Source organism: Dermacentor andersoni, chromosome 9 (assembly GCF_023375885.2).
Source record: "Dermacentor andersoni chromosome 9, qqDerAnde1_hic_scaffold, whole genome shotgun sequence".
NCBI lineage: Eukaryota > Metazoa > Arthropoda > Arachnida > Ixodida > Ixodidae > Dermacentor > Dermacentor andersoni.
In genome coordinates, this window is record NC_092822.1 from 36,167,342 (window position 1) to 36,194,008 (window position 26,667).

Consider the following 26,667-nt stretch of genomic DNA (forward strand, 5'->3'; position numbering starts at 1 on the left):
GAAAATGCGGCCGCCTTGGCGGGGAACCGAACCCTGCGACCTCGGGCTGAGCAGGAGAACGCATATACGCATAGCCGCTGAACTGTGCTGCGCGCCGATAGGTTAAAACAAAGCATGTCGACGTATGGTTTGTATCCCTGTTTCGTAAAACGTATACTAAGTACCAAACTTTGGCCCATACGCAAACGTCCCGGTCACACTAAACACACTTGAAAATAAAGCCGTTGCATTCGTGCTTTTCTTTCAGTGTGTCTTGAAATATGACGAGGTACATAAGGGTGCCTGAATTAACATTAGCCAAGCTCTACAACCAAAAAGAAAAATTAAATAACGCGGTGCAAGATACGATTTTAAGATCTGTATGATGTTTGGTCGCCACACCTCTATAACGACCAAACACCGTAGGTCTTATCATTATAATCGTGTGATTGGTGGATATGCTTAATGTTGTATTGTAGCTTGCTTGTTCTCTCTCTCTTTCGCCTTTTTCACGATGTATGGATCTCTATCAATGTATGCACTTGGTACAGTTGCTGTCATACAATGGTTTACGTGGCTCCGCTGTGGAGCCGCTTTCACGGCTTGACGGCTCAGCGGACACTTCAGCGCTATGGTCTGGTAAATAAAGCGTTGATGCTGATTAACTCATTTGGTTTACGTCTGAAAGCAAACCCCGATGAGAGTTCGCCGTATCCTCGACGACACCTGGAGTAATTTTGACTGGGGCCAGCCGGGATTCCAAAACCTCGCTGTACGACCGTCCCACTCGCATTGTCTGTCACCTTCACAATAATCCAGCCGCGACTGGAAATGCAATCCGCGACCTCGTGTTTAGCAGCGGATGACGCCATTTAACTGCTCAAAATTGTAGGTGATTATGTATTGCAGCTTTAGCCAACCGATACATACAGCTTTAGCGAACCGATACATATAGCTTTAGCGAACCGATACATACAGCTTTAGCGAACCCATACATAGCTTTAGCGAAGCCGGTATACACGTTTGATAGGCTGCGCGCATTCGCATAGCTGGATTCGATTCATTATGCGCAGTCTATCGCCAAATCTATACAGAGTACTATACCGGAACCAGGTTTCCCGCATGCATACAGCGTTGCCACTTTGCAATCAGAACTTCTTAGCGGCGGAACCATGTCCCCGTGGTATAGCTAAAGCTCCGTTAGAGCACTTTGGCGTAAAAACCACGTTTCCATATGATAAAGCTCTCTTTCAGTCAACTAGTAAAGCCACCTAACCCAATGAATATACGTGTCAACGCGCTTGTCTATAACGCGCTCCTGAGGGCCAAACCCAGCTTCCAAAGCTTGAGGTGACCGCCAGGTCGAGAGAAATCAATGAATACTATAAACGTAGTCAGGCAAGCTCTCATCCAGCCGATTTTGAGCCGCACTTTATCTTTAGATGTGGCCAGCGCAGTCCTGAGCACGTGGTTCCCGAGTTATAGAAAAGTGTGTTAGCCTCTGTACCGCCCTCCTGTCAGAACGTTTTAGCACAGTTTATATCTTCCGTAGAACGTCTGGCAGAGGAAGCATGTTACCGTATATAAAACTGTAAGAGCGTTTTAGAGCGCAGCTTTAGGCGCCAGTTGCTGCGGCGGGCGTTGGCGTCGTACCTCGTACCGAGCGAACGAGCACAGGGAAAGGTGGGAGGAACGCGGAGCGCAGTGGGTGACGAAAGACGGCGAGAGGGGAGATAGCGCGAGGAGGAAAGCGTAGGAGGAGGGTGCAGCGGAACCATGAGGCGGAAAGCGGAGAAGGAAGGTATTGCGAAATCGTGAGAAGAAAAGCCTAGTGCCGCGCAAGACGGACTATGGCGACGGTGGCAACGAAATGGCGCGAGATCAGCGCGCGTCGTATAGTTATTGTACATGCTACCAAAGGTACCTTTAGCATATACAGTAACTCTAGCACGTCGTTATACGCCATTTCATACATCAGGTGCAACGCTGTGGAAGCGACGCAACATGTCCGGTCACCAAAACTTATCGCTCCGCGGGTCTCCGTCTATGCTTCGCTGCGCGCCAGGGGCGTTTGCTCGCGCGAGCATGCATGTGAGGCTGCCGCGATGGGCTGCATTTAAAAAGATAAGGAAAGTAAATTGATTTAAAATAACGTGTTAGTTGCCGTGTAAGTACATGGATTGTTTCTAAGGTTAAATTCTTCTTTTTTCATTCAGGACTGAGCTTATATAAAGAAATGTTTCACAAAAATCGGGTCAAGAAACACCGAACTATTTCTAAGTTCGAACGCAGCCACTGCAATAAGTATCTCTAGCCGCCACAGCGTTGCACCTGCTGTATGAAACGGAGTGTAGTTAGGGTTCCTCGGATGCGCTCGCTCGCTTCCGCTCCGTTCGTGTGCGTCGTCTGTTCACCAAAGCGCTGCATGAGCGGAGGTCTGTCTGCGGTGGCTGCTCTGAATCGCGCCCACGTGTCAACCACGCGCTGCCTCTCGCGTCTCCCGATTAGCGAGGCAGTCGCGCCACACTTCGCTCCGTATGGAACGTGCGGAACGATACAGATTGTCCGCGCCGGCCAAATAGATCGCGAAATGAAAACACGTATAGAAAACGTATAGAAAACACGTATAATCGTCGGTGAATGTGTTTTTTTTTTTTTTGCACCGAGTAATTATGCTATCCTCTTTGAACGTTCTAGTAGAGGAACTGTCTCGCTGGTATTCAGAGCTCCCCGTTAAGATGTTCTATACCGTACGTTGTCGTATGCTAAAGCTTTCTGCAAGAACAGTTTAGCACAGAAACAATATGTATGCTGAAACTCTGCTAAGGTGTTTCAGCAATGTTGCAATTCTTTCAATAAAACGTTCTAGCAGAGGAACCATATTCCTTGTGTACTAAAGTTATATATTGTTTGCCGTTGAGTTATCGCTCTGTAGTAGCCGTTATCGACCCTGTCATATGCCATTTAAGTGTGGGCGGCGTGCATTGATTAGCCAACACACCTGCAACTTGTATACCTGGGGAAGGCTGGATGGCGATATTTCGATAAACGCTATATGTGATATGAGTCTCGTTCAAATGCTTCGGGGAAGCCGTGCGTGGTCACACGGCAACTTTCCGGCGCGGATCTTAGGTCTCGCATGACGCTGTTCTGGAACACCGTACTAACCTGTTGCCAGCGGTTACAGCATGAGCTAGGCTAGAGCTATTACAGTATTGCCAAATGTAGTCTGTAAGATCCCTGTTGATCTTGGCCTGGCTGTTCGAAGGGTGCACGCAAGATGAAATTGTTCGTATCATTTTGGTAGTAATAAATGGATCGGAAGTTAATTGGATACGGAAATCCAGTAACGGTAACCTCTGTCATGAACTTCGAGAGGACAGGCCGCGGTTTAGCTGAAACACCTTTCGACATATTAGAAGAGACTTGTGCTGTAGTGAACTGAACTTTTGCTTCAGTGACATACTATTTGGGGTGCCATTATAATTCTGAGTGACGTAGCAGTGTAATGCATATGCAGCTGCAAGGTGCATTTTGGATGCTTCTTTAAGACTGTCTTGCTTGGTTGGCCATTGATTCCAGTTTAATAGTAAAGAGAACTGTCTTATGTTCATGGTGATTGTCTATACTGACTGATACATTTGACTCTTCCAGAAGACATTAACAAAGAGGGATGAAATATTCACATTTTGTTGCTAACCTGCCATGTGCTTTACGGGAAGTTAGCTACAGATTCTTTATTATTCTATTTTGTCTTTTCACAATAGTTATCTTGAGATGTCACTTTGCACTGTCGGCAAAATGCTTTTGACTCATTTTGAAGAGCGGCACGTACGACACTGCAAATCAAGAGTAGAATGACTTGCATGGATTAGTTGCTTTACTCTATTTGCACTAGTCCTGCACCGCGCACTAAGTGTAACTTGACACACACTGCTAGAGTCATCGGACTCGTCGAGAATAGTTACCTGAATCCTTCAAGAGTGGTCATGCGACCTTTTATCTTCAGTCGTCTGACTCATCTAGAGTAGCTAACGGGCTCCTTCAGCAGTAGTTTTGCAACCCTCTTGAGAGGGTCCAGGAGACTACTAGAACACAGTGTGCATGACTACTGTGTGAGAAATTAAGTTACCACCTTTGTATCGTGCACATACAGTCTTGGGACTCTCTGACGAAAGACAGTTCGGGTGTCTCCCCCAAAGTGTGGCGCACACGTGACGAGTCCAGACTCTTCGAAAAGAGTAAGGGATACTCTTCGTTTCCTTAGTGTGCGGGCGAGGAATTGTTTTGAACATGGAAATTAAAAAGAGAAAGGAAAATGAATAATTCCGGAGACCGAAAAAGAACAGGAGAAACAACAGATGACGTTGCACCTTTAGTAATTCACCACGACTGTTCGGTCTGTGGCGCACGCGAGGGTGGCTCATACCGTTATTTGCTTACAAAAGACAATTGCCCTTCCCTTAAATCGCTCTGCGTTGCGGGCACTGTTGGTGCACTGGATGCGATGCACGCTCCGTGGAAGTGAACCTGTAGCATACGCAAGTGACGTGGTTCACTCACGTCGTTATCGCTTCGATCATATATTATCCTTTTCTGCTCCTGCATTTTACGTTGCACGCTGCCGCCCTCCCTTTATTGTGCAAGCGTCGGTGGGCGAAGTTTGAATCTGTCTGCGCGCGCGGATGTTTATCCATGTTTACGTGCCGCTCGGCCATCCGCCGACGGCGCCGCCTGGCGGCGTGCGGGTTGATCGACCAGCAAACCAACGTTTCATAAACGTTGCAGCAAACTGCGCTCAACGCTCGCGCGTGTGCAGTCAAAGCAGCATATTCATACGAGCCCCGGCGCAAACAACGCATCACGCAATTCGGCGACACCGGAGACCACTTTTCTTTTTTCGCCTGCCGCACTGCCTCGCTGGCGTTGTCGTCGCGCTGTTTGTTTTCATTGCACAGTGCGCGCGCCGGCATCACGGCAGCTCGTAAAAATGTTCCCGCGCTCACTACGGAAGACGTTGGGAAAGAGGGAGAGGGAGAGAGAAAGAGTTGCGAGCTTGTCTAGGGTTGGGCGTGTGGCATGTAATATGAACGATGTGAACGTAAACTTGGGAGCTCGACGCTTTGGTGCTTTGTCTACGGTCGGCGCCTCAGGGGCCGTCTGCGTGGTAGTGCGGGATTTGTGTATAATGTTGCGTACGCATCGCGGTTATGTGGACGTGTATGCCTTCTTGCGATATGGAGATGGGCATGACATTGCTGCTAAGCGGGCGCTACAGCTGCTTATTATACAAGTCAAAGTGTTTATCACTGTCGTTGTAACATTACTCTTTATTCTGATTATATTATCGTCTTTCGTTTTCTTTAAATTTCCTAGCAATTGTACGTTGGGGAAGTGCGCTTTACATTTCTCACATGTGGCAACAAACCTCGGCATGCACCTCGTCACTTGGAAACCGTTGCGAATGGTTGTGATATCAGTGAGCATGTCAGCACAGTATATGGCACTTGGCAACTAGCCGAAATGCAGGGAATCAAGTCATATTGTGAGCTTGTTTGAAAAGCTTTACTTTTGTGCCCTGATGGGACACAACACGACGCGATGTGTCACCGTGAATCTTTCAAGCTAGGTATTACTGTCACATGCTGATTGCCTGCTGTGTCGACGGCAAGCTCTATATCCTTCACGTGCCACATGTGGCGCCAGAAGCTCTTATCCCTTATGTATTGCTTCGCATTGAGGTCTTTGGGGCACTATAAATAAATAAATTGGCCAAATCGCTGCAGTGCTGTCAACCCTAGGGAATCTTCCCCATATCTAGGGATTTTAGACCTTGCTGAGGAAAATTTCCTCAAATTTAGGGGAAATTTATGCTATGGCATAGAAGAAATAAAAACTTGGAGACTTGAGAAGCCGCTGCTGCAATGCTGCAATAACTGATACGCGGAACTGCTGATGTGACGGCATGTTTAGATTTCAGTCAGCCCGAATTGTGACTTGTGGTCGTACTGTGTTGCAGTGAATGCCGCTCCTCAAATAAATGACAAGGTGTGGATCACTTCCACAAATATTTATCTGTCACCGGTGACACAAATGTATGCTGCGATGCCAAACAAAGCAGTACCTGCAAATCTCGGCATAAGCAGACACATCTAATTACCTAGCGCTGAGCATAATCGACTAGGCAGTCAGGGTGCTGCGTAGCCAACTATGCACTCGCATTTACCGCCCGTAGGATGAGAAACAGACTCACATTGTAGAGTCCTAGTGGTCCTGTGTGTGAATGAGAAAAAAAAATGGACGCATATCTGTGTGCCTTGTAAGCACGCAAATGTACATGGTACTGCTACGCGGATGCATCACAAAGCATGCAAGAAAAATGTATTGCTCATACTTCATATTGGTGTCGTGAAGGAACACAGTGTTTTGACTTTGTTACATATTCCGTAATCCGGTATAGTCTGGTACCAGCTTTCCTTACAATTCAAATAAGGTTCTGTGTTAATCTGGGCATTTCGCTGTTGTTCAAATTTGTTTTGCATGAGGAGCGAGTATAAACGTGCTCGCCTGCTGTTCTGTGAATGTATTTTCAAGCAGGAGGCTGTGCTGTTAGCACGAACTGTAGTTAGGATGGATTGCACTGCAACGTCATTTAAGCTTGAGTGCAGCAACTTTATTATTCAAATGTATTAAACGAGCTTGGAAATAAATTGAAATATACATTTTCAATCTATTTGCATGCCAAAAAGTATATCTTTACAAAGCTCATACTGACAAACTGAGCAAGTGTACCTTACAAAAATCTAGGGAAAGCTAGGGAATTTCTTTATCCAATTTAGGAGAAAGCTGGGTTCGGAAGCTGGCAACCCAGAATCACTGTGACGTTGCTCTCAGAGGTAGTGCACAAAGCAGAGATCAGGGGTGAATCCATGTTGATCTGAAATGAGGCTGGGACTCAACATATGACAAAAAAAAAAAAAAAAAACATTTACTCGTGGGAGGGGAATGGTTTGGTGCAGCTGCAGAATCTTAAGGGATGTAGTGTTATGGTGAGAAGCAAGATAGTTGCACTTAATTAATGTTTCGTAAGTATAATTATTACTGGGATTACACTGATTACTGTTGAACATTGACTTTATGATTTAAAGATGTACGCGGTATGTTGAAATGTTTCATAGTTCCATCCTAGTGAATGTACCGTAAATAAAATTTTGGTTATTGCCAAGCGTGTTAAAGTCTACAGTTTTGGGACCTTCTTGAAACACAATAAAGACCTATATTAAGATTGCATCCATTTGTTTCTTTGAAGTTGTCTCTGTTCAGGCCAGAAGAAGGTTAAAGTTTTGAGTACATTGTTTCTTTGTTCATTGCTTTCAAATTTGGGTTTCATTCACAGTTGTCACAGCCCAATTCACTTTAGCTTACCTTTGTAATGTGTGAAATTTATCTCAGTTTTTGCGCTTAAAGAGAGGCAAATTGTCATAGGAAGACTTCTTTACCGTGGTAATTTAATCGTTTGTGGTATATATAAATTTACGTGTTATTCTAGAGAAATCATGTAGCTATGGAAAGGCACTGCTTGTGTAAGCTTAATAGTAAACTGCTCCCTGCTCAGCGGCATTTACTAGCTGTCATTTTTTTGTACATTATTAATATCAATATTATTATCGGTATTTACTTGCAGGAGTGAGGTTGCAGGAGTGGGTTCTTGCACATTTTGCTCCTGATGATGTAGGTATTGTTTTTTGCTGTGTTATATGTTCATGTCAATGGGCACTCTTACACTGACTGCAAAATGTCAGTGCACCTTTGTATGTCCAGGGACCCCGCGAAGTAGAAATGAGTTCAAAGCTCTAGGTGTATCCTTCAGGATTTTAAAACCTAGCCACCATAATGATCATCATCATTTATCGGGCTCATCTGTGCTATCACAGTCATGATCTCCATTGTATCCTGAAGCCCTGGAGAAAGGTTATGCAATCAGCATTTGTACAGGGGACTCATTTAGAAGACAGTGGACATTGACAACTTATGTATCTTGTGACAGCTTATGACAACTTATGCATCTCACATGGTTGATTTTAAAAGTGAAGGAAAACTAGTGAAGTGATTCAAATTATTCTTCATGCACTTGTGACATGTGTTTGTGATGTGCTGTCTGTGGCATTTGTCGAAATGTTTCTTTTATGTTTCTTCTTTTGTGCAGATTATGCAAAAGGCCTATTCCCATCTGTATTTAACTTGGCCAGCAATGCAGGCATCACAGTAAATGCGACGTGTGGTGAAACGGGACCTGACAACTACTGCAAGCTTGTTGAGCACACATACAATAGGTATATTACCTTGGTCTCATTCGCTCACATCCTCTTATATGTAATCTATTTACCTGAGTTCTAAAGGATCTTCATGTGGTGAATTCCTTGACTGCTACTTACTTGAAGTAGCTGCTCGGTTAAAGTAATCGAGCGTTCAACGGAAGCCCTCAGCTTGGTTAAACTGTAGTCAGAATGGCATATTTATTTATTTACTTGCTTATTTATTTCAACTACCCTCAGTCGCTGTAGCATTATAGAGGGGAGTGGGAATACAGGATAAAAATGTTAAATAAGTTTACAATGCAGGTAGGTGCAATACAGTTAAGCTTTGACATAACAGCCAAAAAGATTAATATATATATATATATATAATATAATATAAATCCCATATTACACCTCAAAGCAATATGCTGCTTGGTGTGGGCTTGGTGTGGGCTTGTTGTAGATAACTCACTAATAAGACTAAGTCATAAGTCTGAACGTGACTGCATGTCCTCAGCTAAACTACAGTACATGTTGTTTTCTCACAGACAGATCCGTGCATGTGTGTTTACATTCTATATCATACCAATGAATATTTTCTAAACATTGTTTGTTTTGCTCTATGTAACATTAAATATTCTGACTCTGTATCCAGAAAATATCTCACTTTTGTTGAAGAAAATTAACCCATATTTCAACTTTCCAATTGCATATTTTCAATGGGGATGAGTTCTGATGATGCACACTTTGCTAGGAGTTAAAAACAAGATGATTGAAGTAAGGTTCTTTCTTTCTTTATTCATTTATTTAAGCCAACTTTCAAATTGTCTCAGAAGACATGGCTAAAGGCATATGAATGCGTGGTGAGGCTGGGCCACCACACAAATTTGGTTAACATAATATTTAGTTTCTTGTTCCAGAAAAAAATAATTCTTAAATGTTTTTACAACCTTGCTCTTGCTTCAGTTTTGGTGTCATATTTTCAACATGGTGAAGTTATGCAATGGGTAGCAATGGTCCCCTTGAGGGGCCAATTTTTGATCAAAGATTTAGTTTCACGATATTTTATTGTACCTTCACAAGAATTAAAAACATACTACAGCAGAACAGGTTAAGAATTTTCAATACTTAAATGTTTTGTAAAGTTCACAAAATGTGGACTCGGTGCATGAACTTATCCTTAGGAGCAACAGGGATGAGAATCTCAACTATTGCATATCTGGCAAACTTTGAAAGCACGCATCCAGCCACTTGAAAAATATGCCTGATGTAAAATATTGTTAAAAAAAAAAGCAATGAAAGAAGTGAACAAGCTAAGTGAGGACAACACTGACATTGAGGGCAAACATCCATTTGTCTGCCTTCCAACCTGTTTTTCTAAAACACTTAACAGGTGTTATTCAATCTTACAGCCCAGGTCCAATCAGATGTGCTTCAGGGTGTATACGACACATTTCAAATATTATTGTGTCCACCACTGCTTTTGCTTTTGATGCACTGTGTGAGCTGCGCACAATGACTCAAGCGAATATTGTAAGTGGTGCATGTTTGAACATGCTTAGGTGCTTAACCAGTGGTCACAGGCCTCGACAAATGCTCTGCATTTGAATCAATTAATCCATGCTCACCGTCAGACGCGACTTCACCTGCTGTTCTGTCTTCTAATATTCGATTCGATTCACTTTATTTCGTGTTCAAGCAACATGGCAAGTGTGTTGACGTAAGGCCAGTATCTTTCTCCAATCAATGAAGAAACCTGTTTGTTGCTTCAGAGAACCGCAGTGCGGAGAGTGCGACGCCACGAGCCGCTATGCCGACCGAAGGCACCCGATCCAGTACGCCATTGATGGCAGCAACCGCTGGTGGCAGAGCCCTTCCCTGCAGCATGGGCGCAAGTACCAGTGGGTCACCATCACCCTCGACCTCAAGCAGGTTTGTCTGCGTCCCCATTTTCGAAACAACGGACGCCCTGATTTCCCAGCGATCAGGTTCTCTACATGAAGTTTTATGCTTGAGAGTTATGCCTGAGGGTTAAACGTCAAGTGCCGCTGAAAATGTATGCCCAATACTGAAAAAGCTATGCTCAAGGTGTAATTGGGAGCTGTAAAGGCAGCCATGTAAAAATTAGTAAAGAACAAGCTCATTTTTGTTGTCTCTCAAGCAGCTCTTGTTGCAAAGCAAGCTTTGGAGAATGGAGCTTGTTGCTGCAATAAATACTGTTTAATTGCAGCCGTACACTTAGCACTCACGCAATTCTTTAGTAATGTTGTAATTGCCCAAAAAATATGCTGAATTGCTGCAAAGTATCATAAACATGATTTTCATGTACCTGAACTCTAATAGTTGAAAGTAGCACCACCATGTGTTTGCAGTAACTCATGCTTCACTTAATTAATGGCTCCAGATTTGTTGTGGGATATGTTGATGATGCTTGGGAAGCTCATGCTTACGTGGACTTTCTGAGATGCTTAAGTGTTTTCTCACCTCAATTTTAGTTTGTATTTTTCGTAGGCATTTATGTCACTTATGCACAGAAGATGCAATTGTCTTCTGCAGTGCATTTGAGCACTGACATAATGGTGCTTCAGTTTCCTCCTTCAGTTCACTGTAATTTGCATTACTTATTATACCGGGCTTTATAAAACCTGTCCTTATTTAGCAGTGTAGTTGCTTCAGCAGCTACAGAGAATCTGTTAACTTCACCATGCAGCTGTTCAAAGTTGCCTGCATGATATCAATCCAGCTGTGAAAGAATTTTAACTTGGATTTGCAGGTGTTCCAAGTGGCCTACGTGATTGTCAAGGCTGCCATCTCGCCAAGGCCTGGAAACTGGATTCTGGAGCGATCCATTGATGGAGTGTTTTACCGACCATGGCAGTACTACGCCGTATCAGATGGCGAATGCTGGGAGGCCTATGGCATAGCGCCCACTCCAGGGCAGCCTGTTTACAAGTCTGACGATGAAGTGATTTGCACTTCGTTCTACTCACGCATTACTCCATTCGAAGATGGAGAGGTAAATGTTTGCACTCGGATCTCTGCATGCTTGAATTCCATGCTTTCACAATCTACTGCAAAAGTGAAGAGCCCACTGGTCTCGCTGTTGGCACATGACAGCTTCTGTATGTTAGAGCTGTGGTGGCCAAAACTTGCCTTCAGAACTTGCCACAACAATTACGAAATTATGAAATATAGTGTATATAAAAGTATGATGAATGATATGTACCCTTGACTGACATATTTGGTTTCTGTACTTCCGCCTTAGTTCAGCATCTAAGTGCAAGCTTAATGTATGACTTTTTCTTTTTTTGTTTTTCAGATTCACACATCCCTTATTAGTGGAAGGCCAGGCGCTGAGGAGTTCAGTGAAAAATTGATGGTATGTTGACATTGTTTCGCTGCTCGTGGACATCTTTAGACTTGGATTGTTTTAAATGCTTTTGATTGCAGCCTGTTCTCACAATAAATAATGCAGCTTAAAAAGTGCTAGTGATGTCACAAGTGGCGGTGAAGTTTGCTTGCTCCTTACCATATATTTTTGCTAGTCTATTGAGATGTTTTTCAGAAGTACCGGCCCATGTCGTCTAAATGCTGAGTGAGCTATGGTAATGTTGATGGCTTGGCAGCAGTCACAATTGAATCACTTGCCAGTAAATTAGGAAATTTATTTTACATGACATGACATAAACCATGCCGTGCTTGTGTGTTGTGTACTACCCGTACCATGTTATTCAACCTCAGTGATTTGTTCTACTCCTATTACTGTACTGTATTCTCTCTGTTCTTTGTCATTGTTTTCCTTTGGTCATTGTGAAATGTCATCTGGTTCTTTCTTTCCTCTTTTCTTCCGATCTTCCATTTATGTGTTTGTATACTTTCTTCCTGAAGAGTAGGTAGGCACACTCTGCCTTTTGTGGGAGCAACTTCTAGCGTGCTCCTTACTGTCCTTTTTTCTCTCTGTCAATAGAATGTGTTCAAACCAAATAATAATAATTATTATTCTTATTTGTACTCAAGAACTCGCAAAGATTTCAAATGTATCATTGTTTAATGAGTAGTACCTATTTATATATACGACTGATTGAGTCTGATATTTTCACTTTCATTACTCAAAGAGATTGGCTACCACAACATGCCTGCAAGAAAATATTGGAGCCATCTGTCTTTTACTTTAATATCAGTTTAAAATAAAAAATGTTGCAAGTCTTGCTGTATTTAAATTGAACCACACGCTCCCCAGGCTGACACACTGTACTATTTGACACTGCTGGTCATAACATCACATCTCACAGACTGCAGTAGTTTGGCTACACAGTGTGAGCTGAAGGAAATTATGTAAAGATAAAGGAAAAGGAGAATAAAATTAATAGTAAGAGGAAGCATGTATGGAATAAAATAATAATAATAAAGGTTGTAAGGCATCTTTGAGTATGTTCTCAAATTCAAGAATTTAAAATAAGAATGAGTAACTTATAGAGCTAATTGTACAGAACTTGTCAAGAACAACAACTTCATAATACTATACATGAGAAAGAGCTGGTGAAATTGAACCTAACCATATGATGTGCTTGATTAATCGCAGCACTTAAGAGCAGGCTGTTTTGGAGACGTCCTTTTTCTACCTTTCTTGCACTTTTCGAAAACGTGCCATAATTTTTGGCCCATGCAGGACTTCACCAAAGCCCGATACGTTCGACTCCGACTCCAGCGTATCCGCACCCTGAATGCTGACCTCATGAGCTTCCAGGCCAATGGCGATTCGGACAAGCTGGACAAATCTGTAGCCAGGCGGGTAAGAATACTGCTTAAATTTAGACTAATGGCGCAGTGGATGCGTGGTGTTCTTGCTGGCTTAGTCTGTCCATTTGTGTCGATGGCAAAGTGTAGAAATGAATGGCTCAATCATTATTGTAAATGTTGTAATGCCCACTGCTCTAATCTGCATAAAGCCAACCACAGTAAAGTTATTGATGGTGGTTGGGAAAGGGTTCTCGCATTATTTTATTCTTTGGTCTAGCTTCATTTTAACAAAAGTGCGTCTGACACTAAAACATATTCATTATATCTTATATTCGTTATGAGCATAAAGTCATTACATGCTGATGGCAGTGAGAAACATTTTAGATTTACCTTGTAGAATTTGGTGATTCGCTATATCTGTGTTCATTATAATGAGGTTCTATATACTGTTGCTGTTGATTATGGAGTGCATTTTTACATCTTGGATAAAAAGCTCCAAGACTCATTAAAATTCTCTGCAAATGGGGCATATGTGTGGTTGACTGGCTGTATGTTGATTTACTTTGTTCACCTAGCTAACCATTCACGTTCATTTCAAATGCATTAGTATCTTCATTTTGCAACAGTCAGCTGTGCCTGTGCTGTTAAAGCATTAGGTGTGTCACTTGTATCTTGTTTGAGAATCAAAGAGCCTTATACAGACTATTGACGGTTCAGTCGATTATCATGGTCAGTGGTCAACTGCTTGGTAAGGTGTCTTTATAAAAAGTAAGTACTTGCAAAGATTTTTATCTTTATAGATGTATTTTAAAATACTTTTTTAAATTGCCCACTCATGGAACTGACTTCCAAAGTGATATTTTAAGAAGCTTATGTAATTGTTTGACTTTTTTTTTCTACATTCAGAACATTCTTTTGTCGTCTTAGAAGCCGTTTATGAAGGTGTGTTCAATGTGTGTTGCATTGTTATACCAGAAATAAGCTTATTGTTTTGTAACAGCACAGCACCCCCCCCCCCCCACTTTTTTTTCTTGTCTTTTTAGTATTTCTATTCCATTAAGGACATATCGATCGGAGGACAGTGTGTCTGCTCAGGACATGCCCAGGAATGTCCTTCCAAGGGATCAGGTGGAGAGGTAAGGTTTAGAATTAACCATGCCCTTGGGCCCTGAAGGTATTTAAATAAATAAATAAATTAATTAACATAAGCAGCATTCTTTCATAAAGCAATTTCTGACTAGTTGCAGAAATTTCATTACACTAGAATGAAGAAGCGTTTGCACTTGAAATTGTGCAAACCATGAAGCACGCAAGCTACAAGAGAGTGCAAGGGACAGCCAGGGCTTGCTTTCTTGCGATATGTCTCTCTTTGTGAATTGCACAATGCCAAGATATTGACTTTCGCTCCTGTTGTCAAATACACACAAGTCAGAATTCAGGTGAAGTTGGGAATCCATTCATTGACTAACCAGGTATTTGCAGTCATAGCTACTACTTTGTTGCTGCTGAAAGACTGTGACTGTGATTAGTCCTTTGGTGTATACGTGATGGTGCGTTATTGATGGTGAAGTTGCGAATGACTCATTAAGATGAAGATTAATTAGCTCGGAGGCCACTCCAGTTTTGCAATTCAAATGCATTTGCAATGTAAAATTGCTCTTATTGGGAAAGGGCTGAGCCAACTTGAGGGAAGTCTGTTGTACTTAAGAGAGAAAGTTAAATTCTGCCAACTGTTTAAAGCATAATATTTTAGGGCCTCAGTTTTCTTTCCAGGTATTGCCAAAAATTGGTAAATTTCAGAGAAGAATTTAAGTACCAAGTTTACAAATGCATTACCCTGCACTAAAAATAGATATAGTGATGACGTAGACTGGATCTATTAGAGTGTTTAAAGTGGATAACTGCATGTGATACATTAGTTTACAGCTTACGAAAGGTTACATTGTTTACTTGACCTAAGCAATATTCCTATCTGTAAATTCGTGGTATACTTTAGAGTTGCCTATGATATACAAATCTTTTTTGCTTTGGACTTCCGAACTTGTCCAGTTAACAGTATTTTTGATGGTGTCTGTTCTCTTTGCAGTGTTACAACATTGTAAACTAGACGTTGGAAGCCAAGTTAAGTGCATAGGTGATACGAAACACTCATAAACGTAAACATGGAGACACAGAAAATGATGTGTATCTCTGTGTTATTGCTCCTTTTTCTTCGTGTGTTTTTCATATCAGTTATGCAGTGCAATATGGTTTCATGTTCAAGAACCAACTAGTCCGCATGCAATAATTTATTGCATTTACTAAGCTTGATGTGTTGCTTAAAAGGCATCTCCAGAGTTTTGGCAATTTCTGAGTGAATGAGTGATAGTGAGGGAGTGAAACAACCTTATTTGGTCCACAATAGACGCGAGTAAACTCAACGTCACCTGGCTAGGCCCACTCGGGGACCATAAAAAGAAATGAAGGATCAAGTAAAGAGTCTCTGTCCTCTAAGTGCAACAAACCATACCAAAATAGGTTCAGTAGAGACCATGCAAACAATTCCTCCCCGTTTTTAGTTATCTTATAGGTACCATTGAGATGAAGATCCCTCTTAAGCCAAGTTAATGATGTGCCCAATGAGCATGCGACACAAACAGTGCTGTGCTTTTGATTCCTTGCTGATGCAGCTGCAATGTCGCTGTGAACACAACACCTGTGGCCCTAGCTGCGAGCGCTGCTGCCCATTGTTCAACCAGCAGCCATGGAGGATGGGCACAGCCGGTGATGCAGCAGAGTGCGAAGGTGCAGCACCGGATTTTATTTTGTCTTTTTTTGAGTCGCCGCAAACAAGTAGATGGAAAAACAGTTTATCGTTGGCTGTGCTAGTGGACCACACAAGATTAGAGAAGCTTGCAGTTTCCCATGCAGAAAACGCCACTTACAGGTATCTCCCTGAGAATTAAGTTTTAGAAGATATTTAAAGCAAGTGGAAAATGGTATTCACTCACACCTCATCACGGTGAACTCGCATCCAGCCTGTAAATACCCTTGTTATATTAATTATAAGCATATATACAGTAGAATCTCAGTAAATGGAAGCTCAAGAGGCCGGATTAGTCTGTTCCGATTAACAGCAGTTTAATTTGCTGAGAAAGATGTACAGAGGCTCAGCACTATATGTCAAGCACCATCTTAGCACGTTAAGCATAAAGATACGTTAAGATACATTAAACATAAAGAAGAGAATGTTGCAGCTAATTTGTCCTGTGGCTTGGGCGTGGTCAATGGCTACTGGACTGACTATAGATTCGCTGGTTTTAGTTTCGAGAAGGCGCTGGTGGTGTTTCGAAACCAAAGCATAGCTCTTACTGCTCCAGTCAGTTGCTGAATAACACGCGGTCATGCTGGCGGAGTCCAAATTATCGAACCGCGATCTATAAGGCATTCAAAATTTTGGTTTTCCTTATTTTGGTCACCTCTGGTATGAGTGACAGTGTTGCGAAGCTGTCCAAGTCTGTAGGTGCTATGCATTAAAAACCTATCAAATTTTTTTCCTGTTTTAACCTTTGCCACTGCTTCTTAAGGATGGCTTTTTTGGATCGAAGAAAGGTGTTGCAAAAATATATTTCAAATTCTGCCTCTCTTTGAAAGAATCTCTTAGAGCTGCTCTATGTAAATGGAACCACTTCTGTGGTTCCATTTACAGGGAGTTCCAAAAATTTTGGATCCACTGAACAAAGGTTTTTTTGATTATTCAAACACAGAACCAACCGATTTAGATGCTGTTGTTCCGTTTGAGCAGCAATTCCGTTTAAGCGATTTCTATTTGCCAACATTTTACTGTATTCATAACATAGTGATATCAGTGAGAAACATTTAAAATTCACTTTGGTATATCATATGATTTGTCATATTTGTGCTTATTATGTACAGGTTTGACTGTAATAAATATATTATATCGAAAATGACTTTTTCAGCTTCCTGTGATATGAAGGTAACATGAGCTTCCGGCCGGCATTTGGTTTTAACATGTGATAATGCTTTGGTTTTTCTCTGTGCTGCTTTGAAGCAAATTGTTGTTTTATGAAGGGAGACGTTTGAAAAGTTACTGCGAAATATTTTCTTTATGTTGGTACACTGAGAAGGATAGGTTTGAAGCTTAATGCTGCAAATTTTGTTTGTTTTGTTTTCCAGAATGCCAGTGCTTTGGCCATGCCACATCTTGTGCGTATGACGCTGAAGTGGCAAAGAGCGGCACCAGCTTAAACAAGTTTGGAGAGTACCGTGGTGGGGGAGTCTGCCAGAACTGTTCGGTGGGCTCTAGCTTCCTTTTCTTACAAATCTTGTCATAATTTGCATCAGCCCGAACTTAACACCACATTTGACATACACCAAGGTCAATGGGACCTTGCCCCTGATTGTAGAACACCTGTTCACTTTACTGACACAAGAACTGCTTGTACCATTGTTTCACGATGTCATGCATGAATAGATGCAAATGACTGTTTTATTGGACTTAAGAAAAGTAATGTTAGATAGCTAGGTACCTACAAAAACCAGGTTGAGAAGACTTAAAACGCCAGGTAAGCCTTGCATTTTTAGTATATATGCCTCTTTATATGTAGTATATGCCTCTTTAGTAAGCCTTGCCTCTTTAGTATACACATTGTATTAAAAACATGGTTTGTTATATAGCATGACATAGAGACTCAACTGCGTGACTTACTGCTTCTTCTTTTAATAGTATGATGGAATAGAAAAGTGTGCATTGAAATTATTAGATGCTTTTCTGAGTAACCTGTACGGTATCCAGAGCAGCTATGCTACCTTCATTCGAAGTAGTAATGAATAGAATATAGAGGCTCCTCCTATAAATAGCGATAAAGTTAAAAGGGCCTTGCAAGACATGACCCGGGAAAAAGCGGCAGGAGAAGATGGAATAACAGTTGATTTAATCAAAGATGGAGGAAATACCATGCTTGAAAAGCTTGCAGCCCTTTATATGCAATGTCTCACAAACTCATGTGTTCCAGAAAACTGGAAGAATTCTACCATTATAAAGAATTGAAAAATTACAGGCCCATTATCTTACTTTCAGTATTGTATAAAATATTCACCAAAATAATTTTCGATATAACAAGGGCAACACTTGACTTCAGTCAACTGAGAAAGATAACAGGCTGGCTTCAGGAAGGGATATGCTACAATGGGTCGCATCCATCATCGTCAATCAGGTAATTGAGAAATCTGCATAGTACATTCAACCTCTGTATATGGCTTTCATAGATTATGAAAAGGCATTTGATTCAGTAGAGATACCAGCAGTCATAGAGCCATTACGTTATCAAGGAGTACAGGAGGCATATGTGAATATCTTGGGAAATATCTACAAAGATTCCACAGCTATCTTGTTTCTCCATAAGAAAAGTAGAAAGATACCTATAAAGAAAGGGGTCAGGCAAGGAGACATAATCTCCCCAATGCTATTCACTGCATGCTTGGAAGAAGTATTCAGGCTGTTAAACTGGGGAAGGCTCAGGAGTGAGGATCAACAGCGAATTTCTCGGCAACTTCGGTTTTCAGATTACATTGTCCTATTCAGCAACACTGTGGACGAATTACAACAAATGATTGAGGTCCTTAACAGAGAAAGTGCAAGCGTAGGGTTGAAGGTGAATATGCAGAAGACGATGATAATGATCAATAGCCTGGCAAGGGGACAAGAGTTCAGGATCTCCAGTCAGCCTCTAGAGTCTGTGAAGGAGTATGTTTATCTAGGCCAATTACTCACGGGAGACCCTGATCAAGAGAAGGAAATTTACAAAAGAATAAAGATGGGTTGTTGGCTTTCATATGGCATTGCCAGATCCATAACGATAAGTAAGTTAAGCAAGTAAGTTGAGTTAAGGCGACGCTAAGAGACAGGAAGAGAGTGGTGTGGATCATAGAGCAAATCGGTAGAGCAAATATTCTAGTTGACATTAAGAGAAAGAAATGGAGCTGGGCAGGATGTGCAATGTGTAAGATGAATGACCGAAGGACCATTAGAGTTACAGAATGGGTGCCAAGAGAAAGGATGTGGAGGTGAGGATGGCAGGAAACAAGGTGGGGTGATGAAATTGGGAAACTCGCAGATGCAAGTTGGAATTAGTTGGCACAGGACAGGGGTAATTGGAGATCGCAGGGAGAGGTCTTCTTCCTGCAGTGGACATAAAAATAAGCTGCTGATGATGATGTTTGAGTGAGTTTACCACAAGATGCTCCATGGTCTACTCTACATATACTTCTTTTTTTTTTTGCGTACACAGTTCTGATATCATCCCTCTCAAGGGTAATTTGTTCTTGTTTATGCAGATACAAGCCATTACCAGTACTCAATGCAGTGAAATAAAGCCGTCATGTTTTTATGCAGTTTACCTGCCTCAAGGTGATTCGCAAGAAAGTGTAAAGTGTCGTTAAGCTGTTACGAATGGCAGACAGGTCGACACATTCATTGTAAACATTCACTTTATTACCTCACTCCGCGACTCTTTCCCCACGCTGTCCACATACTGTTCATCCGCGCACTCCACACTTTGTGCCATGTGCGTCTTCCTTCCCCTTTCGTGCCACCCGGTCCTCTCTCTGGCAACTACAGTCAGCCGTCCTCACAGCCTCTGAGAACTTTAGCCTAGGGCTAAGGGTCCACTCGGTGTATGCAAATTTTAGATTGCAAAAGAAGGAAATAAAGTCAATCAATCAAATCAATCAAACCGTGCCTTGCCTCGCCTCACTTGGAGCTCTCGGTCCGCTTATGCTGCCACTCTCTCCTCACAAAGCGCAGAATTCGATTAGAAATTGTTTCACTTCTAGAAGACTTCTAGCAGCAGATATTGATGCTTTGTAACAGACTCAGACATAGCACAACACAAAAGTTTCGTTGGCGGGAGGTCTCAACGGCGCTGTTTCTTTCTTGTTTTTTTCTTGCCAGCATAACACTGCCGGTATTAACTGTGAGCATTGTGAAGATGGTTACTTCCGCCCTCGGGGTGTTCGGAGGGATCACCGCAACCCCTGCCGCAAGTGCTCCTGCTCCGGACCTGGCACCACGGGAAGCTGTATAGGGGACGACTCCCACATTCAAGAGGGTCTGGTATGTTCACGTCAGCATGATGGCTCGTAGTACTATCAGACGCTGTATATTTTTGTTGTTTATATACCATTAAAGTGCCTCCTTTAGGTACATATGTAGGGAGTGCGTGGCGCAGGCACTACCAAATTCATGACCGGGAGCTTACCATTAACCTTGAAGAAAGGAGTGCACAATCATTACATTCTACTAATAATTGCAGCCATCACAATCATTGCATTGTACAGGGCAGAAAGTTGGAGGGTAACTAAGAAGCTTGAGTAGAAGCCAAGGGCCACGCAAAGGGCAATGGACAAAGAATTATAGGCATAAAATTAAGAACAACAGAATGAGAGCAAAGGGAAGGGAAGCGCGCATTTGAAGTGGGTTTAAGGTTAGATGGTGTGAAGAAGTTTGATCATTTTGCAGGCGTAGAATGGAGTCAGCTGATGAAAGATGGGAGTAATTGGAGATCGCCGGGAGAACACTTCGTCCTGCAGTGAACGTCTGGTGACGTTGATGACGTAGTCTGATGAAAATGATGTTGATAAAAGGGTCCCCAAAGAGGGTTGTTTATGGTTGAGTTTCCCATTCATGATCTTTCCCGATTACAGTGACAACCCTGTTTGTCTGTCACCCATTGACATTGGTAGGGCATGGATGTTGTCTGCCAAGGCACTTCGCATTGGTCGCAAGAAATATTACCAAAGCTGGGGCTGAAGTTGTTGGCTCTCAGGAGTGTTGACTTGTTGCATAGCAGAAACACACAAAAAAAATAACATTTGCGACCTGAAGGCCTAATGCCCTATCATATTTCTGCAAGGTCTTACACAGACAGGGAGTGACACATGATTGTGAGGAGGAATGCAGAGACGAGCATACCCTGGGGAAGGACAGATGAATATTTTATTGCTTTGTTTGAGCACTGCTTGTCTCTTGACTGCCCATGCTCTGAGCCTGCTTAGAGACCTGTGTGGGTGTGGCAACTGAAGCTATATTGACTGTTCATGCAAGAATGTGTTCCAGTACCCACCGTAGATGGTTAAATGGACAGCTAACCAGGCAGCAGCCATATTAAGTTTTGTTCTGATTCTGACAAAGCAGGCAAAAAATAAAAAAAACAACTTCACAAAGACAACATTGAAATCATAAACGATGCTTGATGCGAGCTACTCTGCTGTCTAAACAAGACAGCAGTTGAGCAGAAGGCTTCAAACCTCTAGGGAAGATTGTCAGTTCATTAGTAAATGTAACTTTATCTCGAGTGCTTTGTGTAAGTTGATTGTGTTTTCTTTTCTTTTTTGGTTCGTATATGCAAAGCGCTCAAATAAAGCGATTATATGCACTTTTCTTTAGCTTTTTCTTGTCTACACTAGGTGGCAGCATGTCGCAAAGATGTCTTCCAGACGGTTCCAGCTGCATTCCATTACTTCAGCTCGAAGCTGTCTTCTTAGCTCTCAATGTACTGCCTCTAGTGCTGGCCAGAATTGTAACTCATTCTAAAACAGCCAACATAGTCAAAAGTGGGCAAACTAGGGGAGCCCCAGCCTGGGAGGGTCTGTTTATAGCCTGGCTGAACCTTAACCCGACTCCAGGCTGAGGCTATTACTTTGACCCACTGTAGATCAGTTGAAGTCTTCATCCTTCTATGAACTGTTTTTCTTGTCTGGATACCTAAGCAACATGTCAAATTTTTTTCAGTCTCCTGGAGACTGTATCTGCCGTGAGGGTTTCACGGGGCCGAAGTGTGATCAATGCAAGCGGGGCTATCGGAACTACCCACGCTGTGAGCCATGCCCATGCCACCACGCAGGGACCGTGAATCCAGACCAGTGTGATGGCCCTTGCCACTGCAAGGTATGTGTGGGGGGCTCGGTCCTTACAAAGCAGACTTCCTTCATAATTTATTGTCCTTGAGTGATCTTTTCCTAAAGGGAAGCAGCCTGGCACGAGACTAATTTGGAGATGCTGCACCAGGAGGCATGTTGGAGTGTTCATACACATATACTTGTGCTTCTGTTTCCAAAAACAAAAAAAAAGCTTTTGTGTCTATCACTTCCTTGTTTCACTCAAATTCTGCTACAATATTGCATGTTTTTTTGTCCGCATCGCTCTTAAACACTTGGAATTATTTGCCTGGTTTGTGCAGATGTTTAGTTGCTGACAGGCCATAAAAATACTTGACATCTTTGCATCCGTACATTTTGCTGCATTTTTACCCTGCCTTGTCATCTCTATCGTCGTATACTTTGAGCATATGATCATCAATATGAGCTCGCTTCTCTGACACTGAGGTGTACATATGACTGTGGCTTATATTTTTTTAATGAACCGACCAGCCAAGCAAAAGAAGCCAAGCATTCTGAGCAGTGTAAACCAAAAATTGTGATCTTGCAGCACAATTTGAGCAAGAACAAAAGCAGCATTAAGTGCCAAATCGGCTTTTACACTTGTTCAAACAAAACATGAGTAACTCTGTGTTCCTATGAGAACTCCATGTTTGGGCATAGTCCTTTAGCTGTGTGCATCACTATAAAGATTTTCATATTTCACCTGACAGCATTGAGGAGTGTTCTTCTTACCCAGAGGGCTACCACCGTCTGGATACATTTTGTTTAATAATACATGTACAGTCTTAAACTGATTCTCATGCATACCAAGCAAAATGACTTTCTTTCACTCAGGTTAATGACTGCATAAAAAGCATTCAACTCATATGCATGTCTAATGTGACATTTGACTCTTTGATATGATTGCATCGGATGCAACTACTTCATGGTACCATGTTAATTTGGTCATCTTTCAGAAACATGTCGAGGGAGATCGTTGCGACCAGTGTGAACATGGCTACTATGACCTGTCCGAGACCAATCCAGAGGGATGCTCGTCATGTTTCTGTTTTGGAGTGACAAGTGTTTGCCGACCAAGCAACTGGGGAATCGAAACTGTAAGAGCCACTTTTGAGGAACCATCGCATACAAGCATACAGGCTTTTGGCTTTGTGCTAATGATGTGAAACGAAACAAAAATGACTTTGTACTGTTTCCTGCATTTTTAACACTTTCATCGTTTCCTTGCGTGTTGCTGTGTATTTTGCTTGAGGCCGACTCAAGAGTCCTTTTTTTTCACTACTCACCTCATCCCATTGTCTGCTACTTGCAACTGCAAGTCAACTGTCCCGAGCATTCAGATCTCCTAAGCTGCTTGTCTGAAGCCTTTTATGTGTCATATGTTAATCACACTAAAAAAATTTTGGAAATGAAGAAAAGGTAAAAAAAAGATGCAAAGTAAATTGTTGAAATGTTGGAGGCAACAGTAGTCATTTGCGGAGGGCTTGCTAGGTGGCGCTGCAACACCCAACGCACGCAGTATCTATGCCTTGCTAGTTGATGTTATTTACGTGCACCTGAATCGGCAACTGATCGAGAGTAACATGCACATCAATGACATCGTGTGCAAGAAAGACGTGAGCTTGCTATTGCAAGTCGTTTCGGTTGCAGTTTTATTTTTATTACCAGTGGCTCCTGTGCTAAGGTTCATAGTTCACATAATTTTTGTTCATTAATCGCACAGGTTAAGCAGCCTGACACCTGGACAATAACCGACCTGCACGGCCGCCGAGAAGTTCGACCGACTCCCGAGAATGGACGCCTCACCATTGCGAACGATGACGTCACTATGAACATGTACTATTGGCAGGCACCTGAGAAATACCTCGGAAACAAGGTTTGTGAAGCTATTGCTTTAAAACTTTTCTTCATTCTTTTTTAACACTGCAAAAAAAGTTAAGTAAACCTTACCTAGACTTCTTGTGCAATGACACACTCTAGGTTACACTTGCCAGATGACCATGGCAAGGTATGAGGCTAAAATAATTACTAAAACTACAACGAAAAATATGCATTTTTTTTTTTACCTGGAAGTGCAGTTTCTATCAACACTCAGTATAACCTGTATCTTGTTACCCACATGTGCTAGCTATTGCTTTAAAACTTTTCTTCATTCTTTTTTAACACTGCAAAAAAGTTAAGTAAACCTTACCTAGACTTCTTGTGCAATGACACATTCTAGGTTACACTTGCCAGATGTCCATGGCAAGGTATGAGGCTAAAATAATTACTAAAACTACAACGCAAAATATGCAATCATTCTTTTTTTTTACCTGGAAGTGCAGTTTCTATCAACACTCAGAATAACCTGTATGTTGTTACCCACATGTGCTAGTTACTCAAAAGAGAGAGCATGTGTTCTTTTTTGAATAGCTAGCATACACATCTATTCAGACGATGATTCTATAGCGCACTTTACAACATTCATCTATACAGTTGCCTTTCGTCAATTGGCCGCCGCGGTTTGGCGTGCCTTGAATTTTACTTAACTCTGTTTGAAGGACCCTAAAGGCATTCAAACTCTCTAAAAGTGCTCCCTTTAATTAATTTTTTTTGTCCCACCAAGATAGAATGTACAGGAGTTGACTTTGGCAAATCAGTTCTGTTGAGATCCGCAAGGTAGAGGAACTCTCATCAAAGTAAAAAATTGGGGTACCCACCGAGTAGTAGCAAGAAGCTACAAAGGAAACTCATGTGGTTTTCTCATAAAGAAACCATTAAAATTAAAAAAAGAAAAACAAGATGCTGGTCTCTTATTGAAAAGCACATGTCAGATGACAATTTTACCTTTTGGGAAACTTCTCCTCCTTGCGGGTTTCCCCAAGGCCAACTTGCCATATTCAGCGTACGTGTGCTTTGAGTTCTTCATCAGTTCTGCCTTTCTGTGTTACTTGTTAGCCTTCTGGTTAGCTCAGATGGAATAGTGACCACCTTAAAAAATGGCATTGGTCTTGAAATAATTCCTGGAACAATAAACTTTTTTTTAGAACTGTAAAGCTTTTTTTTTCATTTTTAAACCCATATGGACTTTCCTTGTAGCTTCATGTTACTTTTTGGGTGGATGATCACCTTTCTCTTTCGAGAAGTTGGCTGCGTGCAGAAAAGTTAGAGCACGTCCCAAGAATTCAGTAAAGGCTGTTAATGCATAGGTGTTCACAAAAAAACAAAACAAAAAGAAAGATGTGACATTTTCTGGAAAATGTAAAGATTCCAAGTCAAGTTAGTTGAAATTTTACGGAAAACCATTCTGTTTTGTGTTATTGACAGCTCTACTCATACGGAGGAAATCTCAAGTTCATGCTCAGCTATGTGGTGCTTCGTGGGGACACTTCGGGATCCTACGTGGAAGGCTCCGATGTCATAATCGAAGTGAGTATGATGGGAAGCGTATGCTATTGTATCTCTCCGCTGGACCCATGGATGCTATCACAAAGAAAGAAAACAGAGAAAAAAAACTTTGAGAACTATGAAAAGTTTGAAACTTTGAAACTATGAGAAGTTTAGTAAGTTTATCAAGCAAGCAAGACTAGCAATTTAACACATAATGTGATGCATTCAGTTATTTAACTGCAGTCTTGAAGCAAGTTACTTGCTATGGCAGTTAACTGAAATGAAGGTTATATCATAGCTAACACAATTAACTTTTGACAAGCCGTGATTTTGATGATCACGTGTGCAATGCATAATTGTAAAAAAAGCAATGTAGATGGTGCGCCAAACTTTATGACGAGGTTCTTAATTTTCCAATCCTGTTCAGAATTTGGGAGGAAATTATCTAAAAAAAGATTGAACTCTTGTGTCACGTTATGCAACCTGTCCTTCCATATTGCAAAATTTGGTGACCGTGAACTATTCCAAAATTTAATGAGTCAATACACGCACTGAACTTGTGAATAAAAATATGTGGGTTCTCGTGCTTCACTTGAGTGACTGCAATGTAATAGCACTGTGAGATCCTATGTGATGATGATTATCTGTTGACGTCTGCATGACTTCTCTTCTACCTCATGGTCATTAATCAAGTTATCGTAACATTATGATCTATAATGTCCACATCACGTACAGTCAACCGAAACGCACTAGCACAAAACACTAAAAAAATGGCTCTTAAAGATGGTACACCTGCTATACAACCATTGCTGTCTAAAATATCAAACCAGCTCACGAACATGTAAGTTAAAGTTGTCGATTAAGGTATTTCCACTAGTCATTTACAAGAATCCCTGTGCTGATTGCCATCAACTTTATATTGATGAAAGGGGAAAGTTCTCAAGATGACTCAAGGACCACAAATGTGACAATAGAAATATAGTCGTACGACAAATGCTATTGCTGAGCATGCCCAGAAGAAAGCCTAAAGGATTGGCTGGAACAATAGCACTATCGTAGTACAGAAAGAGGATGTATCATCCCAACAGCTGCTGGAATCACTGCTTATTCCATCAACACCAGCTAAGATGAACCTAACAGGAGAAAATATGCCATCCGTTTACACACGTGCACTCACTATGTCACGTGTTGTCTACTCAAGTGACATTCATTGAATAGGACACGCTAACAAGAAACCCGTATGCGGTTTCGAAACGTTGATCCTTCTTTGCAGACTTAATCAGTGACCATGATTCACTTCATAAAATATCGGAGTAGATCAAGGATCTGGGCTAGTTGGGGA

At 41.8% G+C, this 26,667-nt stretch overlaps 1 protein-coding gene across 1 annotated transcript in view; it reads left to right on the forward strand.

The window, feature by feature from the left end:
• LOC126527626 (laminin subunit alpha-1-like) overlaps window positions 1-26,667 on the forward strand; it is a 123,796-nt gene that overhangs the window by 17,864 nt on the left and 79,265 nt on the right. Inside the window, exons 2-14 of the mRNA XM_050175438.3 lie at window positions 8,186-8,312; window positions 10,049-10,208; window positions 11,050-11,292; window positions 11,596-11,655; window positions 12,946-13,068; window positions 14,060-14,152; window positions 15,686-15,800; window positions 17,193-17,311; window positions 19,969-20,130; window positions 21,808-21,963; window positions 22,913-23,053; window positions 23,680-23,832; window positions 25,263-25,364. Coding sequence (XP_050031395.1) covers window positions 8,186-8,312; window positions 10,049-10,208; window positions 11,050-11,292; window positions 11,596-11,655; window positions 12,946-13,068; window positions 14,060-14,152; window positions 15,686-15,800; window positions 17,193-17,311; window positions 19,969-20,130; window positions 21,808-21,963; window positions 22,913-23,053; window positions 23,680-23,832; window positions 25,263-25,364 — 1,754 coding nt within the window. The remainder of the gene's footprint in view (window positions 1-8,185; window positions 8,313-10,048; window positions 10,209-11,049; window positions 11,293-11,595; window positions 11,656-12,945; window positions 13,069-14,059; window positions 14,153-15,685; window positions 15,801-17,192; window positions 17,312-19,968; window positions 20,131-21,807; window positions 21,964-22,912; window positions 23,054-23,679; window positions 23,833-25,262; window positions 25,365-26,667) is intronic.